This window comes from Aotus nancymaae, unplaced genomic scaffold, assembly GCF_030222135.1.
Source record: "Aotus nancymaae isolate 86718 unplaced genomic scaffold, 86718_ANA_hifiasm-v0.15.2.pri h1tg000025l, whole genome shotgun sequence".
Lineage (NCBI taxonomy): Eukaryota > Metazoa > Chordata > Mammalia > Primates > Aotidae > Aotus > Aotus nancymaae.
This window is the reverse complement of record NW_026988438.1, coordinates 29,658,175-29,675,834: the sequence shown is the minus strand read 5'-3', so window position 1 is coordinate 29,675,834 and position 17,660 is coordinate 29,658,175. Positions and strand designations below refer to the sequence as shown.

General features: G+C 52.4%; 1 protein-coding gene across 1 annotated transcript in view; it reads left to right on the top strand.

Moving 5' to 3' along the window:
• MINDY4 (MINDY lysine 48 deubiquitinase 4) overlaps positions 1 to 17,660 on the top strand; it is a 128,249-nt gene that overhangs the window by 83,435 nt on the left and 27,154 nt on the right. Inside the window, exons 10-13 of the mRNA XM_012475127.2 lie at positions 3,049 to 3,150; positions 4,813 to 4,876; positions 5,978 to 6,043; positions 11,513 to 11,580. Coding sequence (XP_012330550.2) covers positions 3,049 to 3,150; positions 4,813 to 4,876; positions 5,978 to 6,043; positions 11,513 to 11,580 — 300 coding nt within the window. The remainder of the gene's footprint in view (positions 1 to 3,048; positions 3,151 to 4,812; positions 4,877 to 5,977; positions 6,044 to 11,512; positions 11,581 to 17,660) is intronic.

Genomic DNA, 17,660 nt, shown 5'->3' with positions numbered 1-17,660 from the left:
ACAGGCCTCACCCAAGAGCAAGATCTCTTGATTGTATTACATGGTGCTGAAAAGACAAGGTCAAAGGCAAAGGGAGACTGGTTCCTGAAACCAGGTGCCCAGGACAGTTGGTTCTACTTGCCCAAGCTCTCCTTCCTTCCTCAATGTTTATTTTTTTCCAGTTTTTACTATGTGATCTGATAAATCATTCTCAACGACTCAGTTTTCCCATTTTAAGAAGAGGATATAATAGTACCTCCCTCATAGGGTTGTTTTAACAATTTGATGAAATAACACAGGGAAAGAACTTATGATAGTCTGGCACACGATACTCTATATGCGTTGGCTTTTCAAACCTTATTTCTTTTTTTTTTAGAGACAGGGCTGGGATGCAGTGGTATGATCATGGCCTACTTCAGCCTCCGACTCCTGGGCTCAAGTGATCCTTCTGCCTCAGCCTCCTGAGTAGCTGGGACTTCATGTGCCACCAAACCTGGCTTTTTAAAAAAATTTTTCTAGATGGAGTCTCACTATGTTGCCCAGGCTGTTCTCAAACTCCTGGCCTCAAGCGATCCTCCCACCCGGGTACTCCCAAAGTGCTGGGATTACAGACATGAATCACCATTGCACCTGGCCAATGTTGGGTTTTAAAATCTTACTTGTTGCTACACTGAGAAGCTTCCAACTGAGAATTACCTGTTTCAGTAAGTTAGTGTAGAAGTGTTTGAAAGGGGTCTCCTTACTTCCAGATATGGAGCTTTGCCAGCATAGGTGTGTTCTAGGCAGAAAGAACACTCCAGGCATGATTTTATATAATGTCTATCCATGTTGGGGAACACTGGTCACACCTGTGTTGTAGGAAGACACGCCCCCACCCCCACCCCATGTATGTGTACAATGGTGATTGGACACGGAGGCGAGATTGAGCAAAATGCAGGTGGGGCACTGGCTGTAACATCTGAGCTAAGGGCAGAACACCCTGGCCTGGGCCACACGGCAGGGGGAGGGTGGGCATGAGGTACTCAGGATGTGCAGTTGACAGTACATGGCCATCATTTGTATGAGAGCAGGGCATGAAGCAGGAGCAGTGGGGGTGATGGAGTCACATTGTGGGTTCTGAGTCCAGTCCTTTCTCCTTTTTCCGATAAGCTCTGCTTTCCAGGGCCCCCTTAGTACTTGGCATGGGCTCTCCTGAAACCTAGAGCAGTGTTTTTTCATCATTGTTTTCATGATGAACTGTGACCCGGGCCAGTGCTCCCAGCAGCTGGGGCGTCCGGTTCGATGAACGCTTGGTAACTGTTTCCTCCGAGAAACACGATGGGCTTCCTGAGGCCAAAGAAGTGTCAGGCAGTCGATGTTTTGTTTTCTTAAGTGCTTGAGTGCTTGTTACTTGTCTCATTGGATTTGAAGGATTTCCAGTGTCAGAGGCTTGGTGTCACTTTCATATTAGATGTTGGAAATCCACTTTCCTCTTGTCATGGCCCAAGTAGGGACTTGATGTTTTCATAAGGACAATAGTGATAGGCACCACTGACTGAATAGTCACCACGTGTCAGGCACTGGGCCATGGACCTTACAAACATCTTGTTTAAAGCTATGAGGGAGGTGCAGAGGTCATTGCCAGTTTGCGGATGAGGAAACTGAGGGGCCGCTGTATTCTGTCGACCCTTAAAGTGATTGGACCGCAGCAGCCTGGGTGTGGGTCACTGGCTGTGTGTCCCAGGCACCGGGCCACATGCTGCCCACTGTGGTGGGCTGGGTCCTAGTCTCCTGGTTTCTTTTCTGACCTGGAGAGGAGGGAAAAACTTCAGTATCCTTCTCTCCCCAACACAGCTCAGCATGAAGCTCAGGAATTATTTGGTGACTGATGTCAGGGAACCCCCTCCTCTGTATTCCTTTGACCCCTAGCAGGGTCTTTATCAACTCCTTTTATTTGTTAGGGAGAGACGAGCTAGCTTCTGTATGAGTTTTTTAAAATTCATGGAATCCAAGAGAAGGCTAGAAATACAGCTTAAAGGAGTCCTGGGAATGGGAAATGGAAAGAAATGTGCATATTTGGCTGTTTCCCTTCCCTCTCATTCTGTTCAGGCACCAGGGACCTCTTAGTGACCATTTTTATTGTAGAGAGGCCTCTGCCACGTTTGATACGCTGACTGCGTGTCCACTTAAAACCCTTTTGCTCCTAAGACTGACACGGCACTCTCTCCTCATTCCGCCCCAGCCCTCTGACCCTTCCTCCTTCTGCCTCCCCTGATTCCTTAGAGTTCCACAGGGTTCTATCCTTGACCACTGCCTCTGCCTTTCCTCATTCTCTCTCTCTCTCTCTGGAAAATCTATGCCCAGCTCCAGCCACTTTCTTGGGCTTTCTACTTGTCTGACAGCCTTATCCAAAGATCCGAGTGCATCTCAAACTCAGAAAGTCTGAAGTGCAACTCATTATCTTCTATCTCCAGCTACCTCTTCCCGGCCACATCGTCCTTATTTCACCTGGTGGCACCACCATGTGCCCACTCAAAACACAGAGCTCATCCTTGAATCTGTCCTGTCACTCATCCCTACATCCTATGTCTAAGTGTCCAGCAAGTGAGGCTGCTGTCACCTTGGCCCTGGGAGTGAAGAGCACCTACCTGTACATGCTTTTGTCTCCAGGGGCTTTGAGGCGGGCATGGCCAGGGCCTGGGCAGGGTGCTGAGATGGCAGGTCTTCCCGAGCACTGCTGGCTGGGCCTCGTGGACCCTGTCAGAACTCATGGCCCCTTCTCATACTCAATTCTGGTCCCCATCAAGCCTGCAGAGCCCCCTTTGCTCTTGTGGGCCCTTTCCTCTGCCTTCTCCTTCTCCAGCCCTACCTGGGGCCCCCCACTGAAGGCACCTTGTTTGACCGTCGGCTGTGGAGAATCCTCCTCCCTGGGCTTTGCCTTGGAGCTCCTAGGATGCAGGTGGCCCCACTGTGAACAAGGGAAAGGACAGGCCATCTGCAGAGGGGGCTGCCTAACCACACTAAGCAGAGCTGTATCATCTGAGCCTTGTGTCCACATGGGTATAAATGCCTTCCTTTTCTCATCCGCAGGGGGCTGCAGCCTTCAGATGTCCACCGGACCCGCTGCCTCACCCTGGCCCTTGCAGACATTCTGTGGCGGGCGGGGGGCCGAGAGAGAGCTGTGGTTGCATTGTAAGTGGTTCTGAGGGCTGTGTTGCCATGGCTCATCGTCTGCTGCCAGCTGCAGACAAGCTGGCCGTGTGCGCTCCTGTCCTGGGGTCCTTCCAGTACCCACCCTGTGCTATGTGCTGGGATGAGCCCTGCAAGCCAGCCTGATGTGCTGGACAGCCCCAGACTCAAGGACAGCCCTGGCCTTCCATGCGGCCCTGTGATGCCCTCTCTGGGCTCCAGTTCTCATGTCGGAATGCATGGTCTGTCTGCCTTGCCTTCCTTCTGAGGGGCTCTGGAGTGACCCCTCTGAGGAAGCCTCTGACCCCAGTGGCCAGCTTCTCTCTATAGTCTCTGATCTGGAGGCCCCAAGAACAGCCCCTCAGGTTGAGCCAGTCCTGACCCCACTGTACTGCTCTTCTCAGTCCCCAGAGCACACTGTCCTTTGCTCTGTCACTTGGGTATGCATCCCATAAAGAAGAAGATTCAGAGAGGTGAGGTGGAGCCCAGGCTCTGGACCCAATTGCCCTGACCCACACAGTATCTTCACCGCTGGCCCCATTCTACCCACATAACCCACATGCAAGGTTTACTGGCTCTTCAGCCTGACCTGTCGAGAGTGGAAACATCACTGTCCCAGCTGTGAGGCTAAGCTGTAATAAAGGAGATAACTTTTGGGGCCAAAGACCATACTCTGGGGGTACATTGGTCACTGTAGCATAGTGCTTCAGAGAAGGGACTCTTAGGTCAGACTCCCCATGCTGTTGCTTATTGGCTGTGTGACATTAGGCAACTGATGCAACCTCTCTGTTTACTCATCTGCAAAATGGGGATGATAAGAACGATGACTTACTTGGATGGTTGTGAGACCTAAGAGTCAGTATAAAGAAATGATATATAATAAATATGAGTATAGTTTAAATCACTTTATCAGTATGAATAGCTGATAATTATAAACGTGAAGTATGTCTGGCACATAAGCTCCACATGTTAGATATCGTTATTTATTTTTGTTATTATTACTATCACTTGTCTTTGGTATTCGCCTTCCAGTTAACTTATTAACCCCGGCCCTTAGGATCTGCAGGGCAACCCTGAGAACAGATGGGGCAGGAATTCAGTTGCTCCCTGTTTTACGGATTAGGAAGCAGAAGCAAGGAGAGGGATGGTGGCTGGTCCAAGGGTACACAGCCACTAAAGGAGCAGTGGGCCCCAAACCCGGCTCCTGTTCCCTGATACCTTGGGCTGCATACCCCTGGGGACTGCACACCCTGGGGGAGCCTTAGAGAGGACGGAGGCTCGAGTTCCTCCCGTCAGTGAAAATGAGGGGCAAGTCCGCATTCCGCAGTCTGGAAACACATTTGTCACTTGGGGGTGAGAGTCAGACTTCCTACTCCCAGAGCTTGGGTTTGGGTTTGGGTTTGGTTATTCCAAGCTTTCCCTTTTCGGTCTTTTTTCCATTTCTTTTTCTTTTTTTTTTTTTTTTAATCCTGCTATTGGAGTTCTCTGGGCCCAGCCTAGTGGGTGAGTTCAAAGTGGGGAAAAACGAGAAACTCTTGGCTCCATTTTCTCTCTGGAGGCACCTTCTTATTTGTCTTTATTTAATGACACATGTGGTTTTGCCCCAGCTGGAGGGCACGCCTTCTCTCCACGCGGAGGACTCATGCACCTTCCTTTCCTTTTTAGGGCTTCGAGAACACAGCAGTTCAGTCCAGCAGGGAAATACAAAGCAGATGGAGTCTTAGAAACAGTACGGGTTTCTGGAAAATTATCACGTAACCTTTGGCTTTGTTTTTGGACTCTCTCCTTTGATATAAGTAAATCCTTCCTCAGCTGGGGACAGGCTGGCCTTCCCGCAGCCCAGGTCCCAGGAATCCTAGTCCTGGGATTAGGGTGGGGACAGACGTGGGGTGACTTTGGGGATGGGCTTCTGCTAGAGTTGGCTTTATGGCCAAAAAGGCTCACTGGCTCCCTGTCCCCTCAAGGGTGTGCAGAGCTGAAGTTTATATGGAATGCCTTTTGGTTAAGCCCCAGGCTTCTCTGTGTCCCTCTTCCTCTTTCTTTAGCGTCTGCTCCAGGATTGTTGTGGGAGGGGGTGGGGCAGGGGTGGTAAGGAAAGGGAGAGAAAGTTAGAATGTGGGGAGGAACTTTAATAGCATGGAACACCAGCCATAAAGCCAGATCTAAGTCACACACAGTTGAGGAAAAAATGGGAGACATATGTTTTTGTATTTTGGAAAATATAAAAACAGTGAAGTTTGTCAGCTACCTCTGCCAACCTCTTCACTGAGAATTTTTGTTTTAACTAATTAGTTTCATTTGACCTCAGTTTGGGCACGTGTTGCCCTGTTACCCTAATTACGGGTCTCGCATTGTTGAATGTTTTCTCTAGAATTGTTTTTTCCTGGCCTGCAATGGAGACTCAGCCTGCTTCCCGCTGAACTCAGGACACGGCCTGTTGGCTTCCACCTGGCCTGGCTATTGTGATCTGGCTGTGGCCCCTGCCTCATCCACCTCCCCACCAGCCTCCTTTCTAATATCAGTGACTCGCCCATGGGGTGCAGCCCTCCCCGGTTGGGGCAACACAGGATGCTGGAATTCTGGGGTCTCAGGCCCAGGGCTGCAGCAGGGCCACCTGAACCCTGGCAACTCCAGCAGTGCCAGCCAGCCTTTCAGTTACACACAGGTATGGCTATGCCTCTCAGCCCCGACTTGGGGATGCTGCTTTCTGACACAGGGACATTCCCAAGTGGGGTTTTTTAGCTGCTGAAGCCAGGGAGCAGAAGCTAATCCAGGATGGGGTACTGCACGGGGCTGGGGCCACTCACCCTGCGTGTTTGTGTCTTCTCAGCTCACGCTCCACAGTTTGGCCTGCTATGAGGACCTGGTGACTTTCCTTCAACAAAGCATTCATCAGGTATGAACCGTGCCTTACTCCCATGAGATATACATCACCAAGCTTTCTGTTTCATTGTGGAACTGGAGTTGTTCTTCCTGTCTTCCCATCCCGGGGTGGCAAGGAAGCTGGGAAGGAGTCATGCTGGCCCCTGGGTGGGGGACTGAGGAGAATGGGCTTGGGGCAAGGGATCTGGCTCCTGCCATTGCATCCTCGAGGGCTGATCCTGGAGGCAGGGCACAGGGAGCAGCCACAGCCAGGGCTACTGACAGCAGAGCTGGACAGGTGGGTTCAGGACACAGAGGAAGCAGCTGTTTGATGGAGGTCACCAGAGCTTTCTCTCTGTCGGAGTGGAAGCAGTGCCTCTGGAACACAGGAGCTCTTTGTCAGTGGAGTGGGTCCTGGGACCAGCTGGTGCAGTGACCAGAAAGTGGCTTTCTGGGTGGGTTGGAGGGCTTAGCAGTGTGATGCACACCTTGATCGGTGTCCCTGGGGTGGCAGGCCTAGGTGGGGGCTCTGGAGCCCCCTGTCTGCCAGGGGAGAGCTGTACATCCACTCCTGGCCATGAGCTGGGCAGGGCACGGCCAGGGCCAGATAGCAGCAGATCTCCAGGGCTCCAGGAAGTCACCGCAGAGCTGCGGCATCACAGTCTCTGTGAGGAGGGGCTGCACACTCCACGGGTAAAGAACGTGGTCTCTGGAGCGGTTGGCCTAGCTTTGAATTCAAATTCACCCTTCAGTAGCTCCATGACCTCAGGCAACTTACTGAATCCTTCTGTACCTCAGTTTCTCCACTTGTAAAATGTGGGTAAGAACAGTGCCTGCCTCAGAGCATAGTAGGGCAGCTGGGCCGTGCTCGATGTTCTCAGTAGTTGTTAGCTTCTGTTGTTGATGCTACCATTGCCATTGTAGTGATGCTCTAAGGGCAGCCTTGAGATGGGCTCCTCGTAGACATGCAGAAGTGAGAGGGAAGCATTACAGAAGGCGGGTGTGGCATGAGCTAAGGCCAGGAGACTCGACACCTCTGAGACCCCCACTGTGAGGCCTCACAGTTCTGACATTTGTGTGTCAGGATCAAAGCAGAGGAAGAATGCAGACCTTTCTCTCCTGGTGTGCAGGCTGGTCCCTGAGCCTCCCCTTGCCTTTCCTTTGGCCTTCTGGATGTGGGATCTGCTCTTGTCGGCCCCAGGAAGGCACCTAGAGGGATTGGTGGTAAGCCAGAGCATGGGAGAACTTGCTGGAAATGAGATCAGGACTAAAGCTCCTGCTGTCAAGACTGCCTTCAGCAGAGCTTTTCCCAAAGACCCCGGAGGCCTGGGCACCGCCCTGGGAAATGACCAGGCCCTGACAGCACCAGCTGTCCCTTGGGTGGACAATAGGGCCTGCCCTAAGAACAAGAGGAGGCAGGTGAAGTCACCGGAGGCGCAATCCGCCTGAAGTGCTTTCACCCACAGCTGAGACAGAGGCCTCGGGGCCCCTCCCAAAAGCATGGATTACGATGGCTCCCTTTCTGCTTGGGTTGCTCTGTCCAGGCGCATGGGAGGGGGAGTGCTGGCCGAGGCATCGGGAGCCCCTGGCTGTCGTTCCCTTTCTGCCTGTCCCCCACTCTGGTTTTTCATCGGAGTCATCCGGCAGGCCATCTGCTGATGCAGTGCATCCACTGCCTGGCCTTGGCAGGGGAGGCCTGGAGCAGGGGCCTGGGGGCCTCCTCTGGCTTATTCCTTTGTCACATATGGCCTTGGGGAAGTCACTGGGTCTCAGTTTCCTCATCTGGAAAATGGAAGATGGGGCAGTTGTCAGGTAGCTTCCAGCTCTTTATCGTCTAAGGGTGGTCCTCAAAGAAGAACCTCAAATACGTGGAGAAGGGTGTCTTCCAAATATAGTACCAGGCAGTCTGAACAAGAAGAAAGGGGACCTGCTGTTGATCCAGACCATCATGAGAGTACAGCAGTCACAGGAGAGATGAGCAGAGCCTGATGGCATTCGTGCGTGGGATCTGGCCAGGGTGGCCAGGAATGGGGGCACCTGGTCACACTGTCAGCTGAAGCAGAGCATGGAACCATGAGGTCCAAGAAAAGGAAGTGACTGGTGAGGCTTCAGGGGCCAGGGTGGAGCCTGAGGGTGATTGCTCAAATGACCACAGATCCTGAGGCTTGTAGCTGCCCACAGATGGACTGGGGTGGCCCCTCAGCACCAGGACCTCTGCATCCTTGTCTATGAGATGGGGCCTCCCCCTTAGCCTGTACCCCAGGGGTTTGATGAAGCCTAACCAAGACAGGGACTGTGGAAGGGTTCAGAGAGTAGGGTCTGCAACAGGGCGAGGGGCCTTCTCCTTCAGTGATGCCTCTGGACTCAAAGCCATCCCCTCGCCTGGCTTTGGTCCTCGGTACAGGCGTTCGGTCCTCAGTGTTCGGCCCTCCTCACTCTGCTAGGCAGCTCTCCCCCTGCAGTTTAATTTATGTTTTTGCTGGAAGCGGTTGAGCTGCCTCAGCACTGCCCTCACCAAATTCATTTTTCATGGCCTGGGCCTAAGAGGGGTTGCTCGTGCCAGGCCTGGAAATGTACACCAAGCCATCTCTACCCAAAATAAATAGCCTTCTTGCTGTGTTTTCATTATTGCTCGCCCTCTGGGCAAGGTGTCTGGCAGGCCCCTGGCAAGCTGGAGGATGCCCCCACCTCTGCCTCCCTTCGGAGTTCCTTGGTGGACTCAGGTTTCTATGGAGTGCAGAGCAGCACTGGAAGAATGCCCCTTCTTCCCAAGTGGCACCAGACATTTTTCTAGACCCTGATGGCAGTTTCTGGGCCAATTGCCCTGCCTGACCTTGCCTTTCATTGCAGGCATGTTGCCCCATGGCCTCCCATGTCTTGGCAGCTTGAATTTGATAATTTTAATAAAAGTTTAAAAAAACAAAATGGAATATTGATGCCATTTAGTTGTGTTCCAGCAAGGGCAAGGAGCTTCAAGCAGGGTTCTTCCCCACCCTCTGCAGAGAGGCGTGTCCAAGGCTCAGGGTGGGGGTGAGGGTCTCCTTGAGGGTGTTCCTAGGACTGGGGGAAATGCTGGCATAAATAGTAATAATAGTTCCCCAAATTTACCCAGAGTTGGGGCTTCGAGTGGGCTTCTGTGTCCATTACTTCATCGTAGGTAGGTAGGCATTACAGGCATGGCAGAAGGGGAAATAGACCACAGACCAAGCAAGTACTATGGCTGCCCCAGGGCAGCTTTTACGTCCATGGTAGAAGTAGGCAAGAATTCCAGAAGAGGAAACTGAGACCAAGAACACTTTGTGACTTTTCCAAGGGTGATGGAAATTTGTGGCAGATTAGGCTTTCTATGGAAAGGGACACTGAGACTAAGAGCTTCGTGACTTCCCTAGGCAGCGTGCAGAGCTGGGACAAGGGGCCAGTGGCTCAAGTCCTCCTGGGCCTGTGACCCCCTGTGCAGGGGGAGATATCAGCATTACTCTTTACAGTTGTCAGAGCACTTCCACAGACATGGTCTCGTAGAATGTCCACCATAAGCCAAGGAAATAGGCCAGGTGGGTCTTCATTGTTATTCTTTCGCAAAGAGGAAACTGAGGGCAGCAGAAATGAAGTGACTGGCCTGAGAGCACAGAATTAAGATGAAGTTGATTTAAGATTGCTGTTGATTCATTCATTCCATTCCTACTTACAAAAAAAGGTTTGAAGTTGCTTTTAAAAGAAAATGATGTCCTCAGGGCTCTGCTGTGCTCCCGCTTAGCTTGCCCTCTCTTTCTTGTGGGCCTGTGTGTGCTTCTCCTCTTGTCTGGAGCAGCGTTCACTTTTCTGATTTGTGCCTATCCTCTGGGCTTCTAGTCAGACATCACTTTCTCCAGAAAGCCTCCCCTGCTACTCTCTCCCCAAGCTCGAAGTCTGTGTTGAAGTCCCTCCCTGTGTGTTTCCGAAGGAGCCTGCATTTCTGTTGTGGCAGAACCCCTCCTCCCAGCCTTTTCAAGTTGCTTATTGTTTTTGCTTCCCTAAATTACTTCCCCAAGAGGAGAGATCCATATCCACCTTGCTCACAAGTACAGCCTTAGCCAGGAGCATCCTCTTGGCACAGAAATTTCACCAGTACATTTTTAAAAATGACTGATTGACCAAGTGAATTTCTGGATGAAAATAAACAGTATATTTTGAGGAAAAGAAAAGATAATTTTATCGGAAGTTTGAGCTCCAATAGTAACCATAGTAGAACACTATATTTGACTTTGAGCTTCCTGGCAGCCAAGGCAAAAATGTAAACGTGATAAGTTTTATGATTTTCATTATCTGTTCCAGGAGAAACAAGTTGAGATTTTTTTTTCTTCTGATTTTAAGTCCAAAATGTGATTACAAATAAGGAACACTGACTATTACAACAGGCAATGTCTTCAGTCACAGTTCATGGTTTCCAAAGTGGGATGGGTCAGGCCTTCACACTGACTTGCAGTTGAGGACAGTGTTTCTCCAGGCAGCAGAAGTGATATGGTCCATACCAGTAGGCTGTGGCCCCACTAGCCTCACTGGACAGATGGGTGGTGCAGAGCCAACTTTGTACTAACAGCTAACACGGGTGCCAGGCCGTGTTTGAAGTGCTTTAAAAGGATTAGCTCACGTAATTTTCACAACTTGATGAGGGTAGGAGCTGTGATTATTACCCTCTTTTTACAGATGAGAAGACTGAGGATAGAGGAGTCCAGGAATGTTTTCATGGTCATATAGCAAAGAGTGGCAGAGCGAGGATGTAAATTAGGCGGACAGGCCCCAGGACATGGGCTCCAAACCAGAGTTGGGAGGAGTACTTACTTTAGATGCAAAATCTAAGGGGGTGCCAAAAAACTCAGATATTAGCAAAAACTATCTTTTTTAAAAATCAAAGTTAATCAGAAAAATCCACAAAGAACAAAATGCCAAAATGTTGATATTTTTAAATATCCAAAAAATATTTTTAAGACCTGCATTTGTATGGCTGCCTCTTTTGCCTCACCGGATCCTGACTCTGCTCCATACCTGCTCTCTGCTGGAATTAGAGTCCCCTGGAGTCCCAGTGTGCCGCCGACAAGCTGCGTGGTCTTGGGCAGCTCACTCAGTTTCTGAGCCTCAGTTGCACATATGCTAGAGGGCAGTAATCATAGTATTGTCCCCCAGGCCTGTCAGAGTGTTCAACGTGATAATGCCCATAAGACGCTTGCACTGTAATGGAGCTGGCCATGATTGTTGCCGTCTCATGAGTTTTGAGGACTCCGAGGTCACTGTTGTTCTCTGCGGTGGCTCCTGCATCACCCTGACTCTGCTGCCATTGTCATTTGGGCTGTTCCAATGCCCTGTCCTTTAGGAGGTCAGCCCTTGGGCCACCTAGCAACCCCAGGGCTGGGCTGGAGGCAGTTGGCTCAGGGAAGGCTGCCCCCTGGGGTGTGGCTCCCACAGAGGTGAGGGGCTGGGAAGAGGGAGGTGCTGATGGCATGGAGCTCATTTTTCTCTCCCCTCCCAGTTTGAAGTGGGCCCCTATGGATGCATCCTGCTCACCCTGTCTGCCATCCTGTCCAGGTCCACGGAGCTGTGAGTATCTTTCTCCCTGAACTCTCTGGGGCCGGGCTGATCTGTCTTGTTCACTGCTGCCTCCCTAGAGTCCAGGATGGTGCTTGGTGCATGGTGAGGGCTCCGAGAATGTTGTGGAAATGATGAATGAAGCAGTGGAGTAGGGGAAGGTCAGCTGGTAGAGGAAAGAGAGTAGTTGCATTCTACATAGACACATGTCCAGGGCTACCATGTGTGCGGGGGACAACCTGAAAGACACGCCACTGGCCCTCAAGGAGCTTGCCTGGGACTGCAGCATGTGCACACTTGAACACTCAGGCAGAGGCCCCTGGCACATGTGCAGGGATGGACAATTGAGGCTGAGACCCAGGAGATGACTGAGGGCCGCCAAGAGCTCAGGACAGGGAGGCCTCACTGTAGACCAAGGCAACCCTGCAGCTATAAGGACAAGGCTGGCATCCCAGGTGGTGAGTGGGTGGTGCTTAGGTGGCCCTGGAGGCAGGGAGAGGTCACAGGGTGGCTTGTCCTAATCTCCCCTGCCTGACCCCTGTCGGCAGGGTCTCTGTGCTGACTCTGCATCGGGTGAAACATGGCCCCCCAGCCTGCCCTACAGCTGGAGTTTCCCCATGAAGGTCATTCCCTAGGAGCTTTTTAGACCTCTTTGTCTGTATTTGTCACCTAGGCATGGCACCAGGGAGTGTAGCAGATTAATAGTGCATAAATGCTTGTGGGAAGTACAATCGATTGCCCCATTCACTTTCAAGCAGAGAGTCCTGGGGGAGTGAATCTTACTTTGAGGGGTACGTAGTGGGGAGGACTTGGGAACAGCCCTCAGCAGGTGGGCCCTGGGAAGTGGGGAGGCAGGGTGAGTAGACTTGTGGTGCCCAGGGGAAGGAGGTCGCAGCAGGAGACACTTCCCCGGCCTGGCTGGGCCTGGTCGGCGCCCTCCCTGTTCTAGGGGCCTCTGCTGTGGATTCGGGGGAGGACGGGGGGCTCTGTGGCCTCATACACCGGGTTGCCTGCTGCTTGCTGCTTCTGACCTTATTAAATACGTGTGAGTGCACAGCGATTTCTAACTTCTAATCCTGCCATAATGATATGATTCATTCCTGATGCGGACTCACGTGCATGGAGACCATAAGCTGCACCACCTTCTCCCCAGGACTGGGTTTGCTCCTGGGTTGGCTCATTCCTGGGCTGACGGGTTGGGTGGGAGTTTCCAGGTCTCCCTGAGGGGCAGCTGCACTCTCAGGAGGGCCAGACCCAATGATGCCAGCCTCAGCGTCCCCACCTGTGCGGGGGCCATCTGGCTCTGGGAGTCTAGGGCTCTGTGCTCGAGTTTGTCTGTTCTGGTGGTCACCGGGGCAGCCTGGGAGCGGGCGCCTTGTTACATGCATGCTCCTGTGTATAGCCCTCTCCCTCTGAAGGGGCTTCAGGGCTCCATGCCCAGGCCTCTCTTGATGTTGTACAGAGCTGGGGACTAGGGCTGCTGCTTCCCTGTACAACCAAGCTGGACACTTGTCGGGCATTAGTGTGGGGAAGGCTGCCCTGCTGGACCTGCGTGGCCTCATGCTGCTGGGCCTGAAGTCACAGCCCTGCCAACACGCACACACAAACACAAACATAGATTCACAGAGATATACACACATAGACACACAGATATACATGGATATGCATACACGGCCATATACACAGACACATAGAGACATATGGACACATGGACACACACACACAGACACACATTCCAGCTGTTCTTCCAGGGCACCTGAGGCCCTTCCCTGGGTTCTGCAGGCAGATGGTCAAGGCCCCTGGGGAAGCATGGGCCTCTGTCTCCTGGAGGGCCCAAATAGAGCCCTGCTGTGGTATTGGAGCCAGCAGGCAGGCATGGGTTGGGCTTCGTCTTACCCTGTGGCCTCCCTCTTCTCCTCTCCTAAGACGACAGTCTGGACAATGTGGAGGCAGGTCTCATTGTCAGCCGTAAGGATAGAGTCTGTGAAGCTTCCCGTGCGCCAGACCCTTTGCCTTAACATTTTGCCCACGAACGCAAAGAACAGTCCACAGCAGCCCTGGTAGGTGGGCACCCTGTGAGTGCTCTCACCATCCTCATTTTTCAGAGGCAGAAGCAAGGCTCAGGGAGGTGAGAAGGCTTCAAGATTATACAGCAAGTGATACTGATGGCCCTGGGCTCCACTAGGCAGTCTGGCCCCAGAGCCGGCTCTTTGGGTTTGCTGTTTGAAACCCTGAACTTTGGAAAAAGTTGGCTGGTTTTAGGCATGACTCTCTACTCCTCTACAGAGCTCGAGTTTCTTCCTCTAAAATGAGAGTGAGGATTCCTGCCTCACAAGATGCATCTGTGCTTAGCACAGCTCCTGGTGGGTACAAGCCGGGAATAATGGCCATAGCTGGTCTGACCCTATCCCAGGAGCTCACATGCCTCTGTGTGCCTTCTTGTCTCTTCTTGCCTACAGCCTTGGCTTGGGGCCCCGTGGTGGAGGCCCTGCTGCCATCTCAGTAGGCACAGCCACAGGGATGTCCAGCAATTCCCAACAGGGCTTCTGCAGTGACACTCACCCTTGGCAGGCACGTCCTGAGCAGCCGAGAGCTCCCTGTCCTGAGTGCCTCTGGGGGGTAAAGGAGGGGCCATGGGACCAAGCCCCACCCAGGGGTGTGCAGTTCAGAGGTGTACTTGAGAAGATAAGAGAACTTTACACTTTCAGTTAAACCGAAGGCTTCAAATGAGGAACAGGGCAGGGTCTCCAGATCAGTGCTCCCTCCTGACTCTGGCATGCTCCCCCTGAGGGGCTGCCGGAGGTGTGGGCATCTGAGTGCAGCTGACCCTCCCACTCACCTGGGGCCCGGGGGAGCCTCCTGAAGAGGAAAGACGGGAACATCAGCAAGGCTGGGAATAGCCCGGGCAGTCATGGCGCTGCCCAAATCCCGTGAGACAGCCACGCTGGGATTATTTCAGATAGCATGCTAGCATTCCTGCATGTGGGAGAGCACCCACGAAGAAGCCATTCTCTGGCTTTCCAGAGGGGAGTCCCTACAGCAGCCCACTCCCCTCAAGTGCCAGTCACTCTGCACTCCAGTGGTGCTCCCTGCACACCAGCACCTCGGGCCTTGGCTCTCTGAGGGGTGCCGGGCTCTGCTGAAGGTTTGTGGTGATTGACAGGGCAATGATAACAGTTCTGGGGCTGGAATCCCACCTCTGCCTGCTACCTCCTGAGCCAACAGCCGGCAAAGGTCTTTCTCTATAGACCTTTGGACACTTGGGTGTAAATGTCACCCTCCTCAGGCACCATTAGGCTTGTCCAGGGAAGCCCAGTGGGGCGGCAAGTCACGGGAAAGCACTCACTTCTTGGTCATAGTGTAGCACCAGGATACCTGAGTCCTTAGCACAACTCAGTTGCCCACAGCTGTGTGACTGACCCAGCCTGTGATAGGTTCTTTAACCAGAAGGGTTGGGCTGGTGCTTTTTAAACTATGTTTGTAATGAAAACAAAATCTGATTTTTTTTTTTACCCAAATAAGCTTTGTTCTCAAGTGCACTGTGTGAAGCAGATGCAGCAGAATGACTTTGATTAGAGCAGCAGAGATGGGAGGGAAAGGCCCCTGCTGCCCCTCCCCAGCCTCCCAATCCAGCACCAACCCCTGCTCTCCAGCCACGGCCCCTGAGCCCCTGCTTTGGAGAAGCCCCAGCCCTGCATACACAGCTTAAAAACCTCAGGACCAGATGATTGCCTAGGGCCTTCCTGCTCTGGGGTTCAGATTCAGCTTTGCCAGAGAATCCTCTGATACCATTTCAGGGCAATCTGTTACCACTTTGGGCAGTTGAAAACATGTTTTGATAACACAAAGAGACAGCGGAGTCTCTAGGACCAACTGCAGTTCAGCTAGAGAGAAGTGGAGTGGTGGGCTGGGAAAATCCACCCCAGTTCTTTGCAAATACAGCGTGTGTATGTTACGTTTGTGGTGGTGTGATAGTGTGTGGATGGGAGACATTGGTGACACTGTATGGCCGGGTGTGAGATGACATGGGTGTTGGTGGTTGTGTTTGAGATTGTGTGAAGGGTGACTTGATTGTGTACGTGCGCCTGTGATTGTGATGTGTGATGGAGAGGGCATGGTGGTCCCTCCCTCCTGGTGAGGGTTCTCTGACTCATGCCTGGGCACTGGAGGCTTCTCTTCTTTGGCCTTTGCACCAAGATCAATGCCTCCTGTTTGTTAGCCATTCCTAACTGAGACCAGAGCCAGGGTGAGGACAGCATGGGCAGACGTAAACCTAGCCGAGCGCTGCCGACCACTGCCTGCCTGGCCCCAAGAACGGTCGAGAAATAGGCCTTTGAGGTTTGTTTATCTCAGGCTGTGTGCAAAGCCTTGTGAAGGTTTTTTTTTCTCCCTACTTGATCTCAAGCCGTTTATTTTCTTTTCTAAGATCTCGAATTGATTACGGTAAATCTCATGCAGGATTTCATGCTCGCATAACTCTGCTGCTTTCCAAATGGCATGGCTGGAACTTTCCCCAGGGAGCTCTTGCAAGCCCCAAGGATGCTCAGAGTCCTGGGGTCAGGGCCAGCTCTGAACCAGGCCTGAGTGGCACTGTGCACGGGCTCTCCCAGTGCCTCAGTGAAGCACAGGCCTGGCCAGGTTGTTGAGAGGGTGCAGTGGGAGAGAAAACCTTTTCATGCAGTAAATTCTTGGCCTTCATTACAGCAGCAACTTCAGTTGCCCAAAAGCAATCTTGAAAGTCCGGAAGAGGTGGTAGCTTGTCATTTGCAGAAAGTTTTTGAACAGTACAAGCTCAGTGCTGACGGTGAGGGATGTCACTGGTCAGGACCCACACCATGTCACTCTGTGACTCTTTGTAACCCTCCTCAAGTGATTAAAAGCAACGGCAACAACACAACAGTTTCTTCCTTTATGCAAATAGTTCTGAAACAAAAGCCAGCTGTGAGGTTGGTTGGAAAGACAGTGACAGCAGCTCGATTCCCAGCCAGTGTAAGCAGAAACAAAGCTGCTGACTCCTCCTATCAGAAGCCTGGGCTTTAAGAGCGGCTGCACCCAGGAGCCCAGACATGGTCCATGGGACTGGATGTCTGTCCTTTTGTCTCTTCACTCTTGGCTCCTCTGTCCTAGCTGCATGCTCAGGAGGGTCCTCCTGCACAGTGGGCTCAAGAGGGCCCTTCTCCAGCAGCTCCTCAGCATGCTGGGTGCTGGGTGCCATTCCTGGTGTGATTGCCATGACCAGGCCTGGGCTGCGCCATCACAGGCGTATGGACATGGGCTGTCCCCAGAAGGTAGTCACTGCCCACATAGGGCCACCATGCCTGCTATAAAAAGACAGGGCAGAGTCAGGAAACAAGTGTATCTGCGAACAGGAGAGCAGATGTGGGTTTGGGGTGGACTGGGCCTTCATGGAGGCCCCCCCGCCAGGCTCCTCTCAGTAATAAAGAAAAGAGATCACCAAGCTTTCTGTTCCAGCAAGTGCAGGCAGCACTCACCAAGTCAGAGACCCTCTGGGGAGAATCGGGAAGGGGAAGGGGAAGGGGTGTGTGGTTGGTGGGGTGAGATGTGAATAGGGGCTGTTCCCCTTGAGAATCACGGTTTCTTCGAGGTTCAGATGTGCTGTTCTGAATGGGAGGGGTCCACGGGATGCTCGTCAACTTTCCCGGGACTCTGCTGAGCCTCTGCCAGCCCAGAATAATGAGGTCTGAACAGAGCCATCCACACCAGGAGCCTGACCCCTGGGCTCCTGTTTCCCCACAGACACCCTGGCTTTGTGGCTCACTTGCCCTCTCTCACAGTCTTCCCCCAGGTCACATGTGAGGCAGGGTGGGATGGCTGAGTGTCCTTCCTCCCCAGCATGCTAAGACCTTTTGAAGCTTAGCTGGGAAACAGGAGGAGAGGAACTTCCTCAGTTAACTCCAGCCCAAATTTCACACTGATTCGGATTAGGGCAGAGGCCCCACTAATGAAGATTTTCAGCAATGTCTCAAGAGGTCAAGGTGACGGTGAAAGGTGGACTCACAGGGTCATGGATGCTTTGAGACTGCACTTACTTCCACTGACTCTGTTCTCTCTCCCTGGTCTCGTCCCTGGGA